Source organism: Coenobita brevimanus, chromosome 94 (assembly GCF_032717465.1).
Source record: "Coenobita brevimanus isolate Jiangsu-jjx chromosome 94, ASM3271746v2, whole genome shotgun sequence".
Taxonomy (NCBI): Eukaryota; Metazoa; Arthropoda; class Malacostraca; order Decapoda; family Coenobitidae; genus Coenobita; species Coenobita brevimanus.
Window position 1 is genome coordinate 5,422,617 of NC_137047.1, and position 18,145 is coordinate 5,440,761.

The following is an 18,145-nucleotide window of genomic DNA, read 5'->3' on the forward strand; positions in this document are numbered from 1 at the left end:
CGACTGATAATCCAAAATCCACTATATGTACAGTCCTGTGCTTGTAAATTTTTATGCTAGGAGTATTGACTTATCAAGCTACAGTATACATCAATACAGACATACACAGAGATAATTTTTTCAAACAAAATATTTCAAAGATGATCAATATCTTCACAATTCAGATTTCCCATCTTTAAACCTAAACACTGTATTGATGATAAAGGGTTATGTGAACAAACTTTTGTTATGTTGGCTATTGTGAAACTACACTCTACTGCAATTCTAGTTCGATTTCTCATATCTGTGCAAACATTTAAAATAAAGGTCTTTGCAAATGCAAAAATATATATATATAATCCCTGTAGATTTACTAACCAAACAAAAAAGGGAAAGAAGATGTTAACACCACATTCATTATAAAGCCATAATTATGATGGCATCTCTTGTGAACTGTGCATTTACACATGTCTCTACCACCTAGAGTAATCAAACGTGTTTTACATCCTGCCTATTCAGACAGTGTAACTTCTGAGTTTGATTAATTCATTAATGATGGGAAACAGGGAATATACTGAAAAAGTCTCAACCCTCTGACTATGCCTCACCAACTTGTTTTACCATTCCCAGATGATAGTGTGAAACAAAAGTAAATCCACCACTGCAAATGTATTAAAGGCTATCCAGTTTAATCTTTTGAGTGATAATAATGTATACATTTTGGTTTACTCCGACTTTATGTAACTATGAGAAACCACAAAAAACAAGTTTTTCACTCTACGCTCCTAAGGACATCCCAATAAAGAGGCTTTAAGCCACATATTTCACCACCCAAGTACTGTACAGTCTTATAACTGGTGATGGGAAGGATCATCCCAACACTCAAGAGAGCTGAGGGGAGGATACAGTGTTTCTTGTCTCTGGTTTATAATGCCTCACAAAGCATGATGAGCTTCCTCCAAGGTCACTGATGTCTTCTCTGCTTGTTCAAATTAGGTACTGGTACCATGGATGCTATTCCCATACATCTCTAATCAGATGGAGCTAGAACCATCAGTTTGGGACAGCTGCCTTTCACTGCCATCCTTTCTAATATTTGCTTTATTTTTGTTCTTGTACTTATCCTAAGGTGTTCCACACTGTTGTCTAGCTACTGACTATCAATGTACTAACTCCAAGGCAGTGTGTCGAACCTGAACATGAGGTTCAGCATGAAGGATGACAAAACTATCACATTTCAGGATTCTCATATTTAAGACATAAACTACAAAAGATGATAATGTTTCCAGAGTACTCAAGACAACCCATTTTTGACAAAAAATCTAATAATGGCTGGGCAAGAAGTACCAGTAACTGTAATCACGCATGATATAAGCTACCATCAAGAAGCTTCCTTACCATGTTCAAACTACTGAAAAATGTTTAATCCATTACAGAGGCAGCAACCTAAGTGTGTAGATGCAAAGAACCATATGTATGAACAACCATTCAAGCAAGAAAAATAATGCTCATATCTGAGTCAAAATTAGATGACAAAATTAATTAAAGGGCTGGGAGAAGAATGAGAAAAGCTTAGTGTGACATCATGTTGCCATCTCCTCATGGAAAGTTCTGGGTGACTTATCATGGATAAAACAAATCAGTGATGAGATGTATATCATGATACAGTGTTTGGGGGGAGGAGGGGGGAATGAGAATATTAATTGTAGCACCTCTACATACTGATGCAGTGAAGAGAAACTTCTGTATTACCTTACCACTCTTCTCAAGATTTTGCAGTAGCCTATAAGATAAGCTACATACTTAAAAAATAATGCAAGACCAACAAGATTTATGAACATCCCAAATCTAACCATGTCCAAATTCAGTAAACTGGATATTTTATGGTAAGAAAACAATTCCTTGCCTTATCAAAGAATAACCAGTACAGCATTCCTGCACAAACAAAAATTACACGAAGAAGATATACTCCATTTCATTCCTGTATATTTCATTTAGCAAAACCTGTGTATGAGATCCATTTACTTCCCCCTCCTACCCCCCTCCACCCAAAAAAAGGCTACTGGAATTTTTATCACTTTCAATGAAGCTAGAACTTTAAGGGATTTATATGGAACCTATAGGACAATCTGAATATTTGAATATATATGCTGACCTTTGATGTCACGGTGTAGCTTCCTCTCTGAGTGAAGGTAGTCGAGGCCCTTTATGACCTCTCGCAATATAACTGCAATGTGCATTTCCTCAAAGTTTCCTGCCTTCATCAAGTCCAGTGCTGACCCACCACCCAGGTACTCCATGATGATCCATAACTTTGTGCCTGTGGAAACAGTCAGTATGTATGATAAGTATGTATATAAAATCAATCAGTTAATCTCTTGCCTGCGTGTGTGAGCATACCTGCATGCATGTGTACCGTATTTATCTAGTTGTAGCATACAGGAATTGAGCTAAGCTCATAAAGTCCTATCTCTGGGTCTACTTTTATCTAATCTAGATTTAAACACATGGATGGTCTTTGCTAGCACCACCTCATCTAGGAAGTTTCGAGCATCTATAATTCAGCTGGAAATGCTAAACAATTTTTTTTTATCTTTATGGCATCTGCTTTTACTCAGTTTATATCCATATCCTCTTGGTCTTCCATCATCAACCACAAAATGTTCCTCTCTGTCCTTTTTTTCCAATCCTCTTATGCCACTAAACATCATTATCAAATCTACTCTCTTCCTTCTCTCATCTAGGGTTGGTAGCTTCAACTTCTTCAACCTCTCCTCACAGGAATACTCTCTCAAGCTGGTATCATCTTCACAGCCATTCTTTGAACTTTTTCTAGTTTGCCAATGTGTTTTTTTTTTTTTCAAATATGGCAACCATATTACTGCATATTCTAATCTCAATCTTATTATAGATATTTTTTACTGGTACTCTTGCAGAATCTCCTCATCCATGTTATTAAAAGTCACACTCATGTTTATAACCAGTCCATACATCCCTCCAATATTTTTGTTAAAATGCTTTTCTGGTGATAGGTCATCCTGTATGGTCACCCCCAAGTCCTTCTCTTCTCTTGCTTTGCTGATTATGTGTCCATTAATACAGTAAGACCTCACTATAACGGACTAATTGGGGCCAAAGCCATTCCAAAAAATGCAAAATTCTGATAAAAGCGACATCCGGAATTCCCCCCGCTAACCTGGACTTTTTCCGATATATCAGACATTAGTCCGGATCACATGAACGGTTTTTAAACTGTTTTGACTACTACTGCAGTACTGCACTGTGTTATAACTTCATTACATTAATCAAATGGTATAATATATATACAATAATACTGTACTGTACACTGATAAACATGTCTTTCATTTAACTTGTTGTGGTAAACATAACTGGAGTGGTCTGGCAGTCCGGACTGCTTCTGGCTTTATCGGACTTTTTCCGATATACTGTATAGGAATTTAGTCCGGCAGCTAAAGTCTGATAAAAGTGAATTCCGGTCTATTGAAGTCTGTTATATCAAGGTTTTACTGTATGTCCAGCCTGGTCTTTTTTCACTCTTCCATTTCTAAAACATGCCACTTTTTTGCACTGAAGTTCATTTTCCAAGTCTGACACCAGGTAGGTACAGTAATTTGTTCAAATCCTCTTGTAATTCCTTACAGTTTGCAAACAGCTGTTATATTACTTACCTCCAATCTGAACCAAGACAACAATGCATAATGGCAGTGCATATAATCAATTACAGTACAACAGTGCAGTACATCAATCACCTTTGAGATAGGATCCATAATACTTGGTGACATATGGAGAGTCACACTGAGAAAGCACCATTATCTCCTGCTGGATATCTTCTATTTCATCCTCGGCCTCCTCCAGGTCTATGATCTTGATGGCCACCACCTGAGTTGTTCGCTTATCAACGCCCTTGAACACCTCACCGAAAGACCCCTTTCCAATCCTCTCTTGCTTGGTAAAGATCAGCTCAGGGTCCACCTTCTGTAAGAAGACAAGAAAAGCATACTGTCATTTAAATTTGATACTGAGATACTTTTCTGGTACAATGCCATGAAATTACAAAAAATACAGCACAATCTTCTTCTTGTGGGTTTAAGGGTCACAGCCAGAAGTCACAAGTAATGGCTTCTTGCATCTAAAGATTCTTTAAAGTACATGAACTGTATTGTATATTGCAAACACTAACAGAAGGATGAAAAATTCGCACAAGCCAGAAAATTAAATGCCAATGCTCAATGTGAAAAATTCCTGACACAAGCTTTGCATCAGCACAGTTCAGCACATCTGTTCAAAAAATTATACTTATGAACAATGTGATACAGGAAACACATGAAGAACAGTAGTTTAGTTGATGGTACCTGTACTTTTATTTTTCAAATTAAGTTATCAGGTGAAGATTGGCAACTTCTGGTGGTTTGTGAATGCTCCCATTAGGTCTATTAAGAGCTTTAGCCATCATTCCAGCACTTCACATCCACTATGGATGACACTTCAATTCAGGTTCATTCAGGGTTCACTAGTTTTATCTATGTTATTACACGTCCAGTCAGTCCATCATACCCATTCCAACCTGGTCAAGTCATTTTAGGATAATTCAAGGCAATTACTGTTCGATTCCCTACATGTCATTTCTATCATATTCAAAACTACATAATTCCAGATTTAATAAGGTAATTTCATGTACATTAAGGCCAGTTCTGTGCAGTGATTTGCCTACATGGAGTGAATAAAGAACAAGAGATCAGCTATGAGAGTGAATGACTGTGGAACTGCTGAACAAAAAATAAATAAAAAGCAGGAATGGGATGGAGGGAAAAGGGAGTGTAGTGCGTCATTAATAAGAAAGACAGCATACAGTCAGTACTTTCCAATAAAAGAAACTCTTTTGTAGATGGAACATATGAATAGAACATAATACACTCTCTGCCATAAAACAACCATTACAACAGTCAACTTACACAGTATAACAAAACCTTCAAGTTACGAAGGAGAACCAGGTAAGCAGGCATGGGAAATAAAATGTAGGTTAACTTGGCAGTCAGGAATGACAGAAGGTAGTTAAGGTCGACACAGCAGTCAGGTGAGAAGGAAGATAGGTTTTATGCAGGAAGAAAGGAAGACAGACTCATTTGGCAGGCAAGAGGAACAGAAAGATGGGAGACAGAAGAGGCAGAAGGTTGCTGTATAGAAGGGAAGATGGGTTGACAAATAGCAAGGAAGGAAGAATGTCAAGTGTGAGGGATGGGAAGCTAGGAGATGGGTGGGAAGGAATGCTGGCATATACTGTACAAAGGAAGGAGCAGGTTGCCTGAGAGAAAGAAAGGAAGGAAGCAATGAAGGCAAAATGGAAAGCAAACAGTAATGATGGCTCGAAGGCAGGCAGGCAGGTAGGACGGAAAGTAGTAAGGAAGGAACGAAGGTGACAGAGAAGAAAGGCATGAATGAATGAGTGAATAAGTAAATAAAATGAATGAAGGTAAATAAGTACAGCAGTAGAGGGCTAAATACGTGAAAAGGAGTGAGCAGGATGGGCTAGGATGTCGGGAGAGTATAATCCTACGAAGACAGTGTCTTATGGATAGATCACGCCGCACTGATGGAATGAAACTCCAGTTTAAATATTTCTTCAAGTAGAAGAGACAAGAAAAGAAAATGAGCTTGCACTTGGCTCACATACCGAACAAGCAACGATACAAAATCAGGGACGACCATGGAACTTAGGTTCAATAACAACTTCACTGGGCATTCCTCAAGACACAGATCATTTGATCAGGTTCTTATTAGCAATGAATGCCGTGAATAAGGTCTGCAAATGGGCTGTCATACTGACACTGGTTAAATGCACATATATAGGGAAGCAAAGTCACAAGTATATTAAAAATCAATAGCAGGCGCGCGCGTGCGTGCGTGCGTGCGTGCGTGCGTGTGTGTGTGTGTGTGTGTGTGTGTGTGTGTGTGTGTGTGTGTGTGTGTGTGTGTGATATATAAGTAAGTGGAAATGGAGCTAGGAATGAGATGAAAGAACAGCGAGAGGAGAGAAGGAATACGAAGGATGTGGCGTAAGTGAAGAGAAGCGCAGGAAGACAAGTGAAGCAAGGAAGAGAAAGGCGAGAGGAAGGGAAGAGAGGCAGGGATGAGGTGGGCAGGATGGGATGCGGTGGCAGGAGTGATGGTATCGGGTTACACACAGTCTTCGTAGCAGCTCACAGTAGTGGGGCCAGGTTAAACACTAGAGCTTCGTATACAATGCTCACATGATTGATGGACTTTAGCTACGATATAGCTAGACAGATGGGTGTAAGTCATTTAATCACTACGTAAGGTATTGAAGATCAAGACAAAAAGAAACTACTAAGTAAAAGACTGAGATAGCGAGGTGGACTTCAGTTAAAACACTGACAGTGCAAGAAAGCTGGGATGCAGATCAAGGGTTTGTTGCTAACACAGCAGCAGCAAAGTAGGTAAGAATGATATGACCGATAATTATACAGTGATGCTGCTCGGACAAGGACATCGTATGTATAGGTGACAAAGCTAGGGTTCTGGGGCTAGGCGCTATGATGAGGTTTAAAGCCAAATGTGGTTTGGGATACGGTACAAATAAGGCAATAACTGTGGGATGCAAAAATATTAATCTGATACAGTGCATGGTCAGTTGGAGGTGGGGTCCTTCCCTCAATTACTGTAAATAAATTCATCTGACGGTAGCCATATTAAAACGTTAGTAACCCGGCCGTCCACTACAAGGAAAACAACTGGTTATGAGAATGGGATTACGATATATCTAAAGGATGGACTAGAAGTACTTAGGCTATGTTGTTGACAGAGGTCGTAGTATGGAGGATAAACTGAAGGAGGAGGAAATGCAACAAAATGAAGTGGCAAAACGTTACAGTGGTGACGAGAAATAAGAATGTAAGCTGCTGAAACAAGTTACTTCAAAAATGCCTGTCCAGTGACACCGAGTTAGACTGACAAAATGAAACGATTCGTAGAGACGTAGCATGGAGTCTGATTTATGAATATAAAAAGATATAATGAGGAGGTTCAGTGATGAGAAGTGAACGTAGTAAGAGACTGACTATTCACAACACGAGAGAGCTGGTTGCAAGGACACGAAGAACGAGAAAAAGATGGAGAGATTAAGCGCAACAGAACTTGGGGAGGAGAGTGTCGTGGGTAGAAGGGTCGTTAATGAGTTGTGAAAAAAATGCCAAGAAGCTGTTTGCTCATGCCAGCCCTAACAGGAAGCGGCGTCTGGCAACGGATAGATACAGATATCGACACCGAGACCCATACAGAGACATAGATAAAGACGGAAAACACAACGACAGCTGGACTTGGGCTTACTCGTAGTGTGTCTGGCACGTCCCACACTGCAAAGAGCTTCACATCTCACTCCATCTTCAACACTCCATCTCCACCACCTTCACTAGTTTATCTGTTCTTCAACCCTCTATCTTCATTATTTTCACTTCACTAATCCTTCAATGTTTTCATTATACTTCTCTACTCCATCTCTACTGTATTATATAAATTTTCACCGCCTTCGTTCTCCACAGGCGAAGTCCCTGTTCGCTATATCCACTTTCATCACTACTCCATGTCTTCATCTTCACAATCTTCACTACTCTGTCCCTCTTGCTATCACTCCTTTCCGGTTATCTTTAATACTGCCTCACTCTTAACTTTTTGTTATTCCTGTATGATTTTATTCAGCTATGGAAGACTGAAGACTATGCCACACTTTTCCTTTTACTCTTTTATAATCTATTTACTCTTTTCCCCCAGCTACTCAATACATATTTTGTTCTATAACATATATTTCAAATTTCTTCACTAATCTGTACCTTCCTTCAATCTTTTTCCTGTCTTGTACTGTTGCTAAACCATTCTGCTTCTCATCCACGTTGCGAAATTTCCTCAAACATTAATTTCCTGTCAAAAGCCGTCTTCAACTTCCTTTCCGCTGTTTTCTAACTCTTACTCTTTGGTACGGTATCCTAGTTTTTTTCTTTTTTTTATTAATGTCACCTCTACTGTACTATGTTGTCCTTCCATTTCTTCACGCCGTAACTCTTAAGTTTTTTCCCTTTCCTACGCCCTCATTTCTTACATCATCCACTCTTAACTCTTTCATTACCATCGATTCCCATTAGCTTCCGATAAAAGACTCAGCTTCCCGACTCACTCCCCTTTTCTCTTTTTCTCCCGAAGCACATCTTACTCTGCCTGCTGTCACTTCATCCGTAAAGTACTTCCTCTCTTCACATTCACTTTATTTTCTATCTTCCTGTTTTTTCTTCATTCCTTTTTCCCTCTCTTTTATTCCTGATCCATGAAGTTTCTTTCCTCTCTGATTCCCTTCCCATTCAAACTACCGGTACTTCCCCTCTTACTTCCTTTCGCTTTCCTCAACTGGTCTTCCTTTTCTTAATCTTACAATCCCTTATGGAGTTTCTCAACCCCCCCCCCACTCCCGATGGAAAGTCTCTTTTTTTCCCCTTCTCTCCTTTCCCTTTCTCTATACTTCTCCTCAAACCCCTCCCCTTCGCTTCGCTTACAAATCATCTTTTCCTTCATCGCAATCCTTATCGCGTTTCTCCCCCTCCTTTTATTCCCGATGCATCTATTCCTCTTTTCTCTCTTCCCATTTTCCATACGTCCCTTCTTACCCCTTTCCGTCCTTTCGCTCTCCTCACAACACGTCTTTCGCTTCATCACAATCCCTTATCGAGTTTCTCCTCCTCTTTTCATTCCCCATGCAAGGTTGGCTGGCTCCTCCAACCCCTACCGCTTACTAATGACTCAACCAGCCATCACCCTCTACTACGTCTCTGCCCGTAGTCATCGTTACCACTCTTACGTTATCTACGCGTTTATTACTTTACCTATCATACCCTAAAAAATTAACTTTCGCTTAGAATATTATATATATATATATATATATATATATATATATATATATAATATATATACATAGATAGATACAGAGATAGATATAGATATATATATATTCTCTGGTATTGTCAACCTAATCTCTCTTTCCGCATTCAATTCAGTAAAGTCCACATCAGTACTTCAACATTCCTAACCAGCCAACCTTTCATTAAATACCTTCAATATCCTCTCTACCTTTTTAACAAGTCTTCGTGCTTAAAGTCTGTAGTATTGAATAACATTCAAACATCACTATTAAACATTTTTTTTTAGCTGGTATCTTTCCAACAATAAATACTCTTTACTCTCCTCATTTATTAATCAACCTATCTTTTTCTCCCTTCTTTCTGTCTCTCCCCCTCTCCCCTCGCGGTAACACGAGAGGTATCCTTCCCTTCCTTCTTCCTCTCTCTCCCCTTCTCTCTTTCCTTCCACACTTCCTCCTCCCTTATTCACACACATCATTGTGTGTGTGTGTGTGTGTGTGTGTGTGTGTGTGTGTGTGTGTGTGTGTGTGTGTGTGTGTGTGTGTGTGTGTGTGTGTGTGTGTGTGTGTGTGTGTGTGTGTGTGTGTGTGAGAGAGAGAGAGAGAGAGAGAGAGAGCGAGCGCAATTATCTCTGAGAATATATGACTTTCTGCACAGGAAGAAAATATTTGTTGTATAAGACAGAGTTGGAAGATAATGTACGCTTGTGAAAGACTGTTAGTGTATTTTGTTACGCGATTTAGTGTTCTTATGTAGGACTGTGCGCGTCAGAGAAAGTGTGTTTGCGAGAATGAGTGTGCCTGTTTATGTCTGCATGACTATGTGACTATGCATGGTAAAATGTGAGAGGAATGTGTTTGGGCAAATGAGTATGTATTACGGTGTAATTTCTTTCGCCGAGGAGGTTATGTTTGGGGTTCGGATTGTATGCTTGTTTGTTTGTATCCGTTTGTATCTGTCATCCTGCGTGTGTCCCATAATACTGCGAAAAAAAATTATTGGGTGGAACTGCAACAAATCTGGAATAATAATCGAGGACCATCTGAGGAGCAAGTGATTAATTTTGAGGGGAAAAAAAAAGAAGAAGAAGAAGGGAGGCTGGTGCTGCCTTGGCGAAGGTATGCCCTCTCTGAGTTTTCTTGTTTAGTATCTAAGTGTAAGGTTTCCGTATATAAAGTGAGAGTATGCTTGAGGAAATGTGACAGCCTTTATTATGGACCAATGTGGTGGTGTCTATAGTTCTGAAAATTGTGTGTTTTATATGTTGTGGGTGAATGTGACGATGTGTAAGTCACTTGGTACATAGATCAAGCGGCCACACCCACGCCCACACCGCCACATCTTACATAAGCTCTTAGGCATGCACGATCCCAAACTAGCACTCTCACACAAAGACTACCCACACGATCTCGCAGATAGCAAATCGATATAACAGATCATAACTCCCTCCCCCCTCCTCTCTCTCTCTCTCTATTAAGCAACAATCGGGTCTCTATACTCTGCAGTGCACTACGTCATGAGCCACTCCAGACGTTACCTATCCAGAGTTACGCTCGGCTGGGCTAAGAATCTCTACAGTAGGTGCTGCGTAATGGTCAACATGGGCCCTTGCCAGAGTCGGTCTGCGAGTTGCCAGTCGGAGAGCTACTCAGTTACCTGGTACAATATCTTTCTATTTATCCGTATTTCGGTAACAGAGTCAGTCATCTGGGATAACTCTCTCTCTCTCTCTCTCTCTCTCTCTCTCTGGTGTGGATGAAGTATATTGTAGCTAGAATGGTGTGGGTAGAGATATACAGGTGGACTGAGTGGAGTGTAGAACGCTTACAATCAGGCTAAAAGGTGTAGGTGAACATATCTGGCAGGTAGCACAGAAAGTGAGAATCGTAATATGCAGGCAATGAAGTATAGGTAGTGCCAGGTATGAACATAAATGAATGGACGTTGAAGTAAGCCAAAAATAGCGCGTGCATCCAGATATCGGTAGTTTTAAGGTAGCGTGTGATACTGTAGATGGATATGGGAGGGAGGGTGGCTGGGAGAAGGGAAATAGCTGAGTGGTGTGAGTAGATCTGGTACTGACTGGCTACATCATCGCATCAAAAAAGAGCAACACATTATTTTTTCTCACTGGCTTCTATCTCTTCTTCCTCCAATCCCTACCCTCATCCACTTAACACTTCTTTCTATTTTGATTCCTTGTTTATTTTTTGCTTTTTTTTTTATTTGTTTACCATCATCACCCTCTCTCTGTTCTTAGTATTCTGCCTAACCTCCTCCCCCCCCTCCACCACCACCTTCTACGACTTAGTCATGCACCACCGCCGGGGAAATCGTGACCATAACTGCAGGATAAAGTAAGGTCGATTTACCAACTTTCTCCAGATCCCTTTAAGTCCATGAAGTTTGAATCGTGACATCGATAACAAAGCAGAGAGTTTTTGGAGAAACAGAGCACCCCTGAATATAAACAGTTCCAGAACGTTTTGTTACCACTTTCATATTTTATTAGAATGGAAAAGTGTACAATACTCATTATCCGTGAAGTGTATGAAAGAGCAGGGCGAGTGAGACTGAGTGAAGCCGCCAGAATGGGAGAAGCTAAAGGAATAGATGGGAAGGTAGAAGCTGATGAAATAACGTGCGTGCAGTAGGTGCCATTAGTATACGTGTAGAGCAGGTGACAGAATGAGTGGCGTGGAGCGGGTGAAGTGGATCCGGCAGGAGAATGAATGAGGTGCAGAGAGTGAGTGGGGCAGGCAAAATGAATGATTTGTGCAAAGTGAGTGGAGTACAAGTGTGATGGTTGGACTGCGTTGGTGCAATGAATGAAGTGCGTGAAATGAGTGGGGTATGAGCGAGTGGGGTGGGTGAAGCAGCTGACATGAATGAAGTGTAAGGAATATGAGCATGTGAAGTGTGGACGTGAGTGTTGTGGGTGGGGTGGATACGCTGAGTGGAGTGAGTGGAATGAGAGCGAGGTCATGGGTCAATGGAAGGTGGGCGTGGGAGGCGACTCATTATCACCACAATTACCTCAATAACAGCAATTACTACCACTATTACTCGCCACCCACAACACGTACAACAAACACTAATATATGGTACTGGTTGCAATGTAGACGTGGTCGGTGTAAGATGCTATGGCCGTAACTGGTGATAGTAACTGTTGCCGTTCATGATGTGTTATGGTTATGGTGAAGGTACTGTGGTGTGGTGGTAGTACTGATTGTGACGTAGATAACAGTGGTAGGGGTGGTGGAGGTAAGAAAAAATCAGCTTGTTAACTTACTAAACGGTGGTGATAGTGACTGAAGTTGTGAGAGTGGTAGTCATGGTGGTGGTGATGGTGCGAGTGGATGTCGAAGTGGTAGTATTAGGCAAGTTATAAGGATGTCGGTGACTGATGCGATGGTGGTGCTGGAAGCTGAGGCCGAAATATCAACAAAAGACAGAAAATATACCGTAAACAGCAACTATAACAGTGATGATGATGGCAATGGTGGTGGTGATGGTGGTGGTGGTGGTGGTGATGGTGGTGGTAATGGTGGTGGTGGTGGTAGTAGTGATGGGAGGTGCAACGAGTACAGGATTGTGTAAAGTAGGTCGCCTTCTTCCTTACCTCCCCTCTCACCAACCACCCCAACTTCTTACTTACTTCCTTCCCTCTTACTGTGCTCATTTCTTACTTCCCACCTTCCTTCACCTTACCATACACTTTTCTGTGTGTGTGTGTGTGTGTGTGTGTGTGTGTGTGTGTGTGTGTGTGTGTGTGTGTGTGTGTGTGTGTGTGTGTGTGTGTGTGTGTGTGTGTGTGTGTGTGTGTGTGTGTGTGTGTGTGTTTCCTGCCATCAATACTCTTTGCCTCCAACTCTCTCCTCTCTCTCCCTTTCTAATTTTGAAGCCTCCTTCCCTGTTCCTCCTTCCTCTCATCATATTCTTATCCCTATTCCCCACCCACCCCTCCTTCTTTCCCTCTTCCTCCTCCTCCCATCCGCCAACCCCGTCATGACCACTGAAGCATGACGCCGTGAAACACACCTACGGGAACCTAACACGTTCCTTGACACTGTTTTGGAGCCGATTGTTGTTGTTGAATGTGTACACCAAAGGGAAAACTGTTAACAAAAGATGTATTTATGAAACAAACCAGTGTATTCGTTAAACAATGCACAAACATGAACCATCCGCATACCGCCGTCATGTGTACATGTAAAACAACGCAAGAATATTTCACGTCCTTTTATCATATGCAAGTGTGTGTGTGTGTGTGTGTGTGTGTGTGTGTGTGTGTGTGTGTGTGTGTGTGTGTGTGTGTGTGTGTGTGTGTGTGTGTGTGTGTGTGTGTGTGTGTGTGTGTGTGCGCGCGCGCGGGGGGGGGCATTTACTGAGCACATTTCTTTTTTGCCCACGATCAACCACAATAATTTCACCATCACTGTCAATGTCATTTTTTGGAGGGTGTTAAATAGTATATCCGTCTATTCTTATTTCATTTCTATCTCAAGATTTCTTCCACTTTCATAAAATATACATTCTCAGTCCTTCCTAAGTTTTAGCGATTTTTTTTTTCCCCTCAAAGTTCCCTTCTTAATTTACAGTACTTTTTTACATAGCTCTTGCTTTCAGCATATTCCCTCTTTCATCCATTCAAATTCCTTTCCTGCATTTTCCTAACCTGCTTTTTGTTTCTCTTCCACTTTTTAAAAGCATGAACTGGGCAAGTTATGTTATGCTGAACAAACAACAGATGGACAACTAGAGTAACTGAGAGGCAACCTAGAGATGAACAAGAAGAAGAGGCAGTAGTTATGCACGTATTCTAAATATCAAGATGGAGAGATGGAATACCAAGATATGCTCGACTGGCGTGGAACATCCTCACACCATACATAACAAGAGTAAAATTAGATGACCGAGGCCTTTCCTGCAGTGGACTGAACAAAGGCTCATGATGATGATGATGTCCTAAGTTTTCCTGATATTCATAATCATTAACATTATCGTGATACAGAAGGGAAAAACACAATAAATTTTACTTTCCACTTCCGTTCCCAGACCTTCACACATATGCTGCATGCAGACACAAACAAATATCACCGCAAACTAAAATCAGACATCAAGTACTGATTCTTCCAACATCCTCACGTATAAAACAAACACAAACAAAAACATTATATACATGTGTGTGTGTGTGTGTGTGTGTGTGTGTGTGTGTGTGTGTGTGTGTGTGTGTGTGTGTGTGTGCAGAGGGGGGGGTGATGGAAGGTGACGCGTGTGGTGGTAGAAGCAAGGTGGTGACGGTACAGTTACGCCAACACACACAGACAACACCTTTGCGTTTTATGTCACTCTCACAAAGACACAACGACGTAACGAACATGTCAGTCTGCTACCATGTGTTGTTGGCTCGGTGAGAGGACGGAGGGTTCCATATTACATTCGAGCAACACATCCGACAGCACAACATGGCCACAGAGGTAGAGAATGGAGTCAGTAGGATATGTGTGTCGAGTGGGTGAAGGTGGTGATGGTACAGTTACATGATGACCTCCACCGACGGCCCTCCACCACCTCTGCATTACTATCCGCTATTACAACCATTATTCCCCTCCTTCGCCTCCCTCCAGCATAAACACACACACACTCTGAAACACACACACACACACACACACACACACACACACACACACACACACACACACACTGTATTGTAAATACAGTGCGTGGGATGGGTGAATCAATCACAGAGTTTTATTCTGTTTCTCAAGATATCTTTAGGGCGTCTCAAGGATACAGGGAAGTACGAGAATTACCAAGATCTCGTTGGTTACCAGTGATGGAAAATAATCATATTTCAATAAGGCATGACAAAATTTGACCATAACTAAACCTTTTATAAAAGGAAAACGATCTTCCTAAGTTACAAAAAAAGAAATGATCTCGTCCAGCAGATAACCTAAGCATTCCTCATATCAAAGAAATGACTGCTGTGAAACCACATAACTACATCCCCATGAGTGCCAAAGAACATCAACTGACTACAAGGTACATTTTATATACAGAAGTTATCTTGGCTCTAAGAAAGTATATGAATAAGTCTCAAATATTAACAAACTATATGAATATCCAAGTAATAAGGCTTAAAGAGGTAAGTATACATAAGGTACTGATACTGTATGAGAAATATCAGTGTTCTTATGTTAATGCTTACAAACAAACCAGGCACTGGATGATGTGCATCTGTGAATGCTACGTACTGTGTGTGTGTGTGTGTGTGTGTGTGTGTGTGTGTGTGTGTGTGTGTGTGTGTGTGTGTGTGTGTGTGTGTGTGTGTGTGTGTGTGTGTGTGTGTGTGTGTGTAAGAGAGAGAGCGAGAGAGAGAGAGAGAAATATGGTTCTCAGTCAGCTGTGCACGTGCATACTAATGTGTCCATGTACAGCCATCCATGTGGTGTGTGTTCATGTAATAAGTGCGCATTGTGTGTGTTGCTACTACATTCTTAATAGCTAACATGAACACTTACTACATATATTGGAGGAGTAAGACGGTGTGGAAAGAGGTGGTGCGTGTTCTCTGTAATGGGAGAGCTATGCAGGCTGAGTTTTGACCAGCAGTGTCCAGTGCAGTAGTGACAATAAGGAAAGTGATGCAACTCTGCGACGAAGAGACTGAGAGGGATTGGAGAAAGCCTGATGAGATTATAAGTTTTCTATTCCATCTTGGTCAATAGTGGTGATGTGAACGTGGCGAACCGTTCGATGCATAAGTTACATCTAACGCGCTCATACAGTGACATACAGGCCGTCGTGTACGATATGCAAGGGGAAGGAGGGTTATTTTATCTTATCTTTGTCGTCTGCCTGTCTTTACATTATCATATAAATTATATGAATTTTTGACTCAATGACCGAAAAGAACTCAAAACCAGAAAACGAAAACTCGGACTGAACCTGACCTAACCTACTTCAACCAGTCCTACCATACGCTAAGCAATCCTAACCCCCAGGGTGGGATCAGGTATGGAAAGGTTAAGTGTGATTAAAGTTTGGTCAGGTCATACATATTTACGGATTCTCACTTTTGGCTTATTGAAAACGTACAGCTTGGGGCACACGGTCAAGAAGCAAATACAGTAATATAAGTAATATATCTATCTATTTATCTACACACACACACACACACACACACACACACACACACAATAATTCATGCGGTACAAACCCGGCCATGAACCCTGGTATAGGAAGTTGTGTGTAGGACCGGTTAGGTTAGTTGGCTTCCATGATAAAAGCGCGGCTGGCCCGATGGATACCACGGCGCTCAGGGACTGAAACAGGTGAATTCTCTTGACCTAGGGTGAATGGATGGATGGATGCGTCAAATGAAGAATACTCGTACAGACGGTGAATCGCGAGATGGATGAACTGATAAATGTGACGCTTGCAGAAACTGGAATTGGTGGATGACTGGATGATTCAGGATATGGAAGAATAAATGGATGGACTGGGATTCGGATTGCTGGAATGAAGGGATAAATTCATTTAAAAACTGACGCATGGGAGGATGATTAGCTGATAATGAAGGGACAAATGATGAACGATTATTCAAACTAGCAGGTGAATGGAAGGATACATGAATTGCCTGGATACACAAACAAACGAACAGAGCCAAGACATGAGGATGTGAGTAAGGGGATGAGTGAGTATGAAGGTGTGAGTACATGCAGCATCATAGAGCTGCCTTGCCTCCTCTCACTTTCCTTGCACACCCCAGTCCTACTTTTTCCTTTGTCTCCCACACTCATCGTGCATCACAAACATACATCGCCTTGTTCATCTACCTTGCACTCATCCACGCTCAACACATCAACAATGCTCTCTGAACGTTCTTTTTTTACCATATTTCGAATTCACGAAACTGTATCAGAGCTTCCCTACAGGTAATATGCCAATCCAGCTCCTGTTTGTCTTTCTTCTCTCCTTCCAACACCCCTGTCTGCAAAGTACCCTTCCCGCTCCCCCCCCCCTCTTTCTTTTGTCTCCTTATTCCCTCTTCCACCCTCAGTTTCTTACGATCTCTTATACCCTCTTCCTTCCACTCGCACCCACACTCTTTCCTAATTTACTGCACACTCCTTCCTCCGCCCCTCTCACACCTTTCCTCCTTCACTCCCGCTTTCCAGTCCCCCATGCCCCTTCTCCTCACATATTTTCTCCTTTCCACAGATTCTCTTCGTCCCCCCCCCCCCAACACACACACATACACGACCAGGGCAGGGATGGGCGGGCAGGGAAAGTCAGCCATGCACGGGAGGATCAATGACCACTGTGTCTTGCTTGGCCAGGAGAGGAAAGGAAAAGAGGAAAAAGAGGGGGTAGAAGGAGGGGAAAGAGAGAAGAACAGGAAGGGAAGATACAAGAGAGAGAGGAGGAGATGGAGGAGGAGGGGATAGGTTAGGAGGGGAAAACAGTGCACCAATGAAAAGATAAATGACGAAGTAGACGAGAAGATTTAGGATGGAAGAGGTTATGGATTACGGAAAACCTGTGTGTGTGTGTGTGTGTGTGTGTGTGTGTGTGTGTGTGTGTGTGTGTGTGTGTGTGTGTGTGTGTGTGTGTGTGTGTGTGTGTGTGAGAGCGCGCGCGCGCGCGCGCGCGCGCGCGTTTGAGAGAGAGAGAGAGAGAGATGACAGGAGGTACAATGAAGGTCCATGAGAAGGGAAAGAAGAGCACGAATGGCAAGGAAGGAAGGCAGACAGAGGAAATGAGTGAAAGAAGAAACACGTGGAGAGAAAGCAATGGTGAGGGACGGGGAAACAAGGAAGAGGAGGAAAAGAATATGGTGGGTAGTTAAGGACTGGCTAGAAAAGGGCATGGCAAACAAGAGTAGGATAAGTGTGGAGTACGACAAGGCAAGACACACAAAGGCACAAGGAAGGAAAGGCATGGAAAGTGAAGACCATGGCAAAAAGTAAAGGGGAGGGCAGAGCACAGCAGGGCAAACGAGAGCTGGGGAGAAAGTGACGATCGGGGTCGGCCAGGGCAGAGAAGGGGTGTGGTAGGGAGGACGTATGTGGAGGGGAGGAGGGTGAAGATGGAGAAGGGTGGATGGGATGAGGACCATTAGAAGGGAAAGAAGAGGAGGCGAAGGTGAGAGAAGAAATAAAAGTAAACGAGATCCTGGAGAGAGACAGATAAGATGGGCTGTGCGGCGGGGGCAG

The 18,145-nt window shown here is 42.0% G+C and overlaps 1 protein-coding gene across 3 annotated transcripts in view; it reads right to left on the reverse strand.

Moving 5' to 3' along the window:
* Positions 1-18,145, reverse strand: part of GckIII (Germinal centre kinase III) — a 169,907-nt gene that overhangs the window by 11,817 nt on the left and 139,945 nt on the right. For all 3 annotated transcript variants that reach the window (XM_080282612.1, XM_080282614.1, XM_080282613.1), the window contains exons 2-3: positions 3,750-3,975; positions 2,135-2,299 (exon numbers count right to left, since the gene is read on the reverse strand). In XM_080282612.1, coding sequence (XP_080138738.1) covers positions 2,135-2,299; positions 3,750-3,975 — 391 coding nt within the window. The remainder of the gene's footprint in view (positions 1-2,134; positions 2,300-3,749; positions 3,976-18,145) is intronic.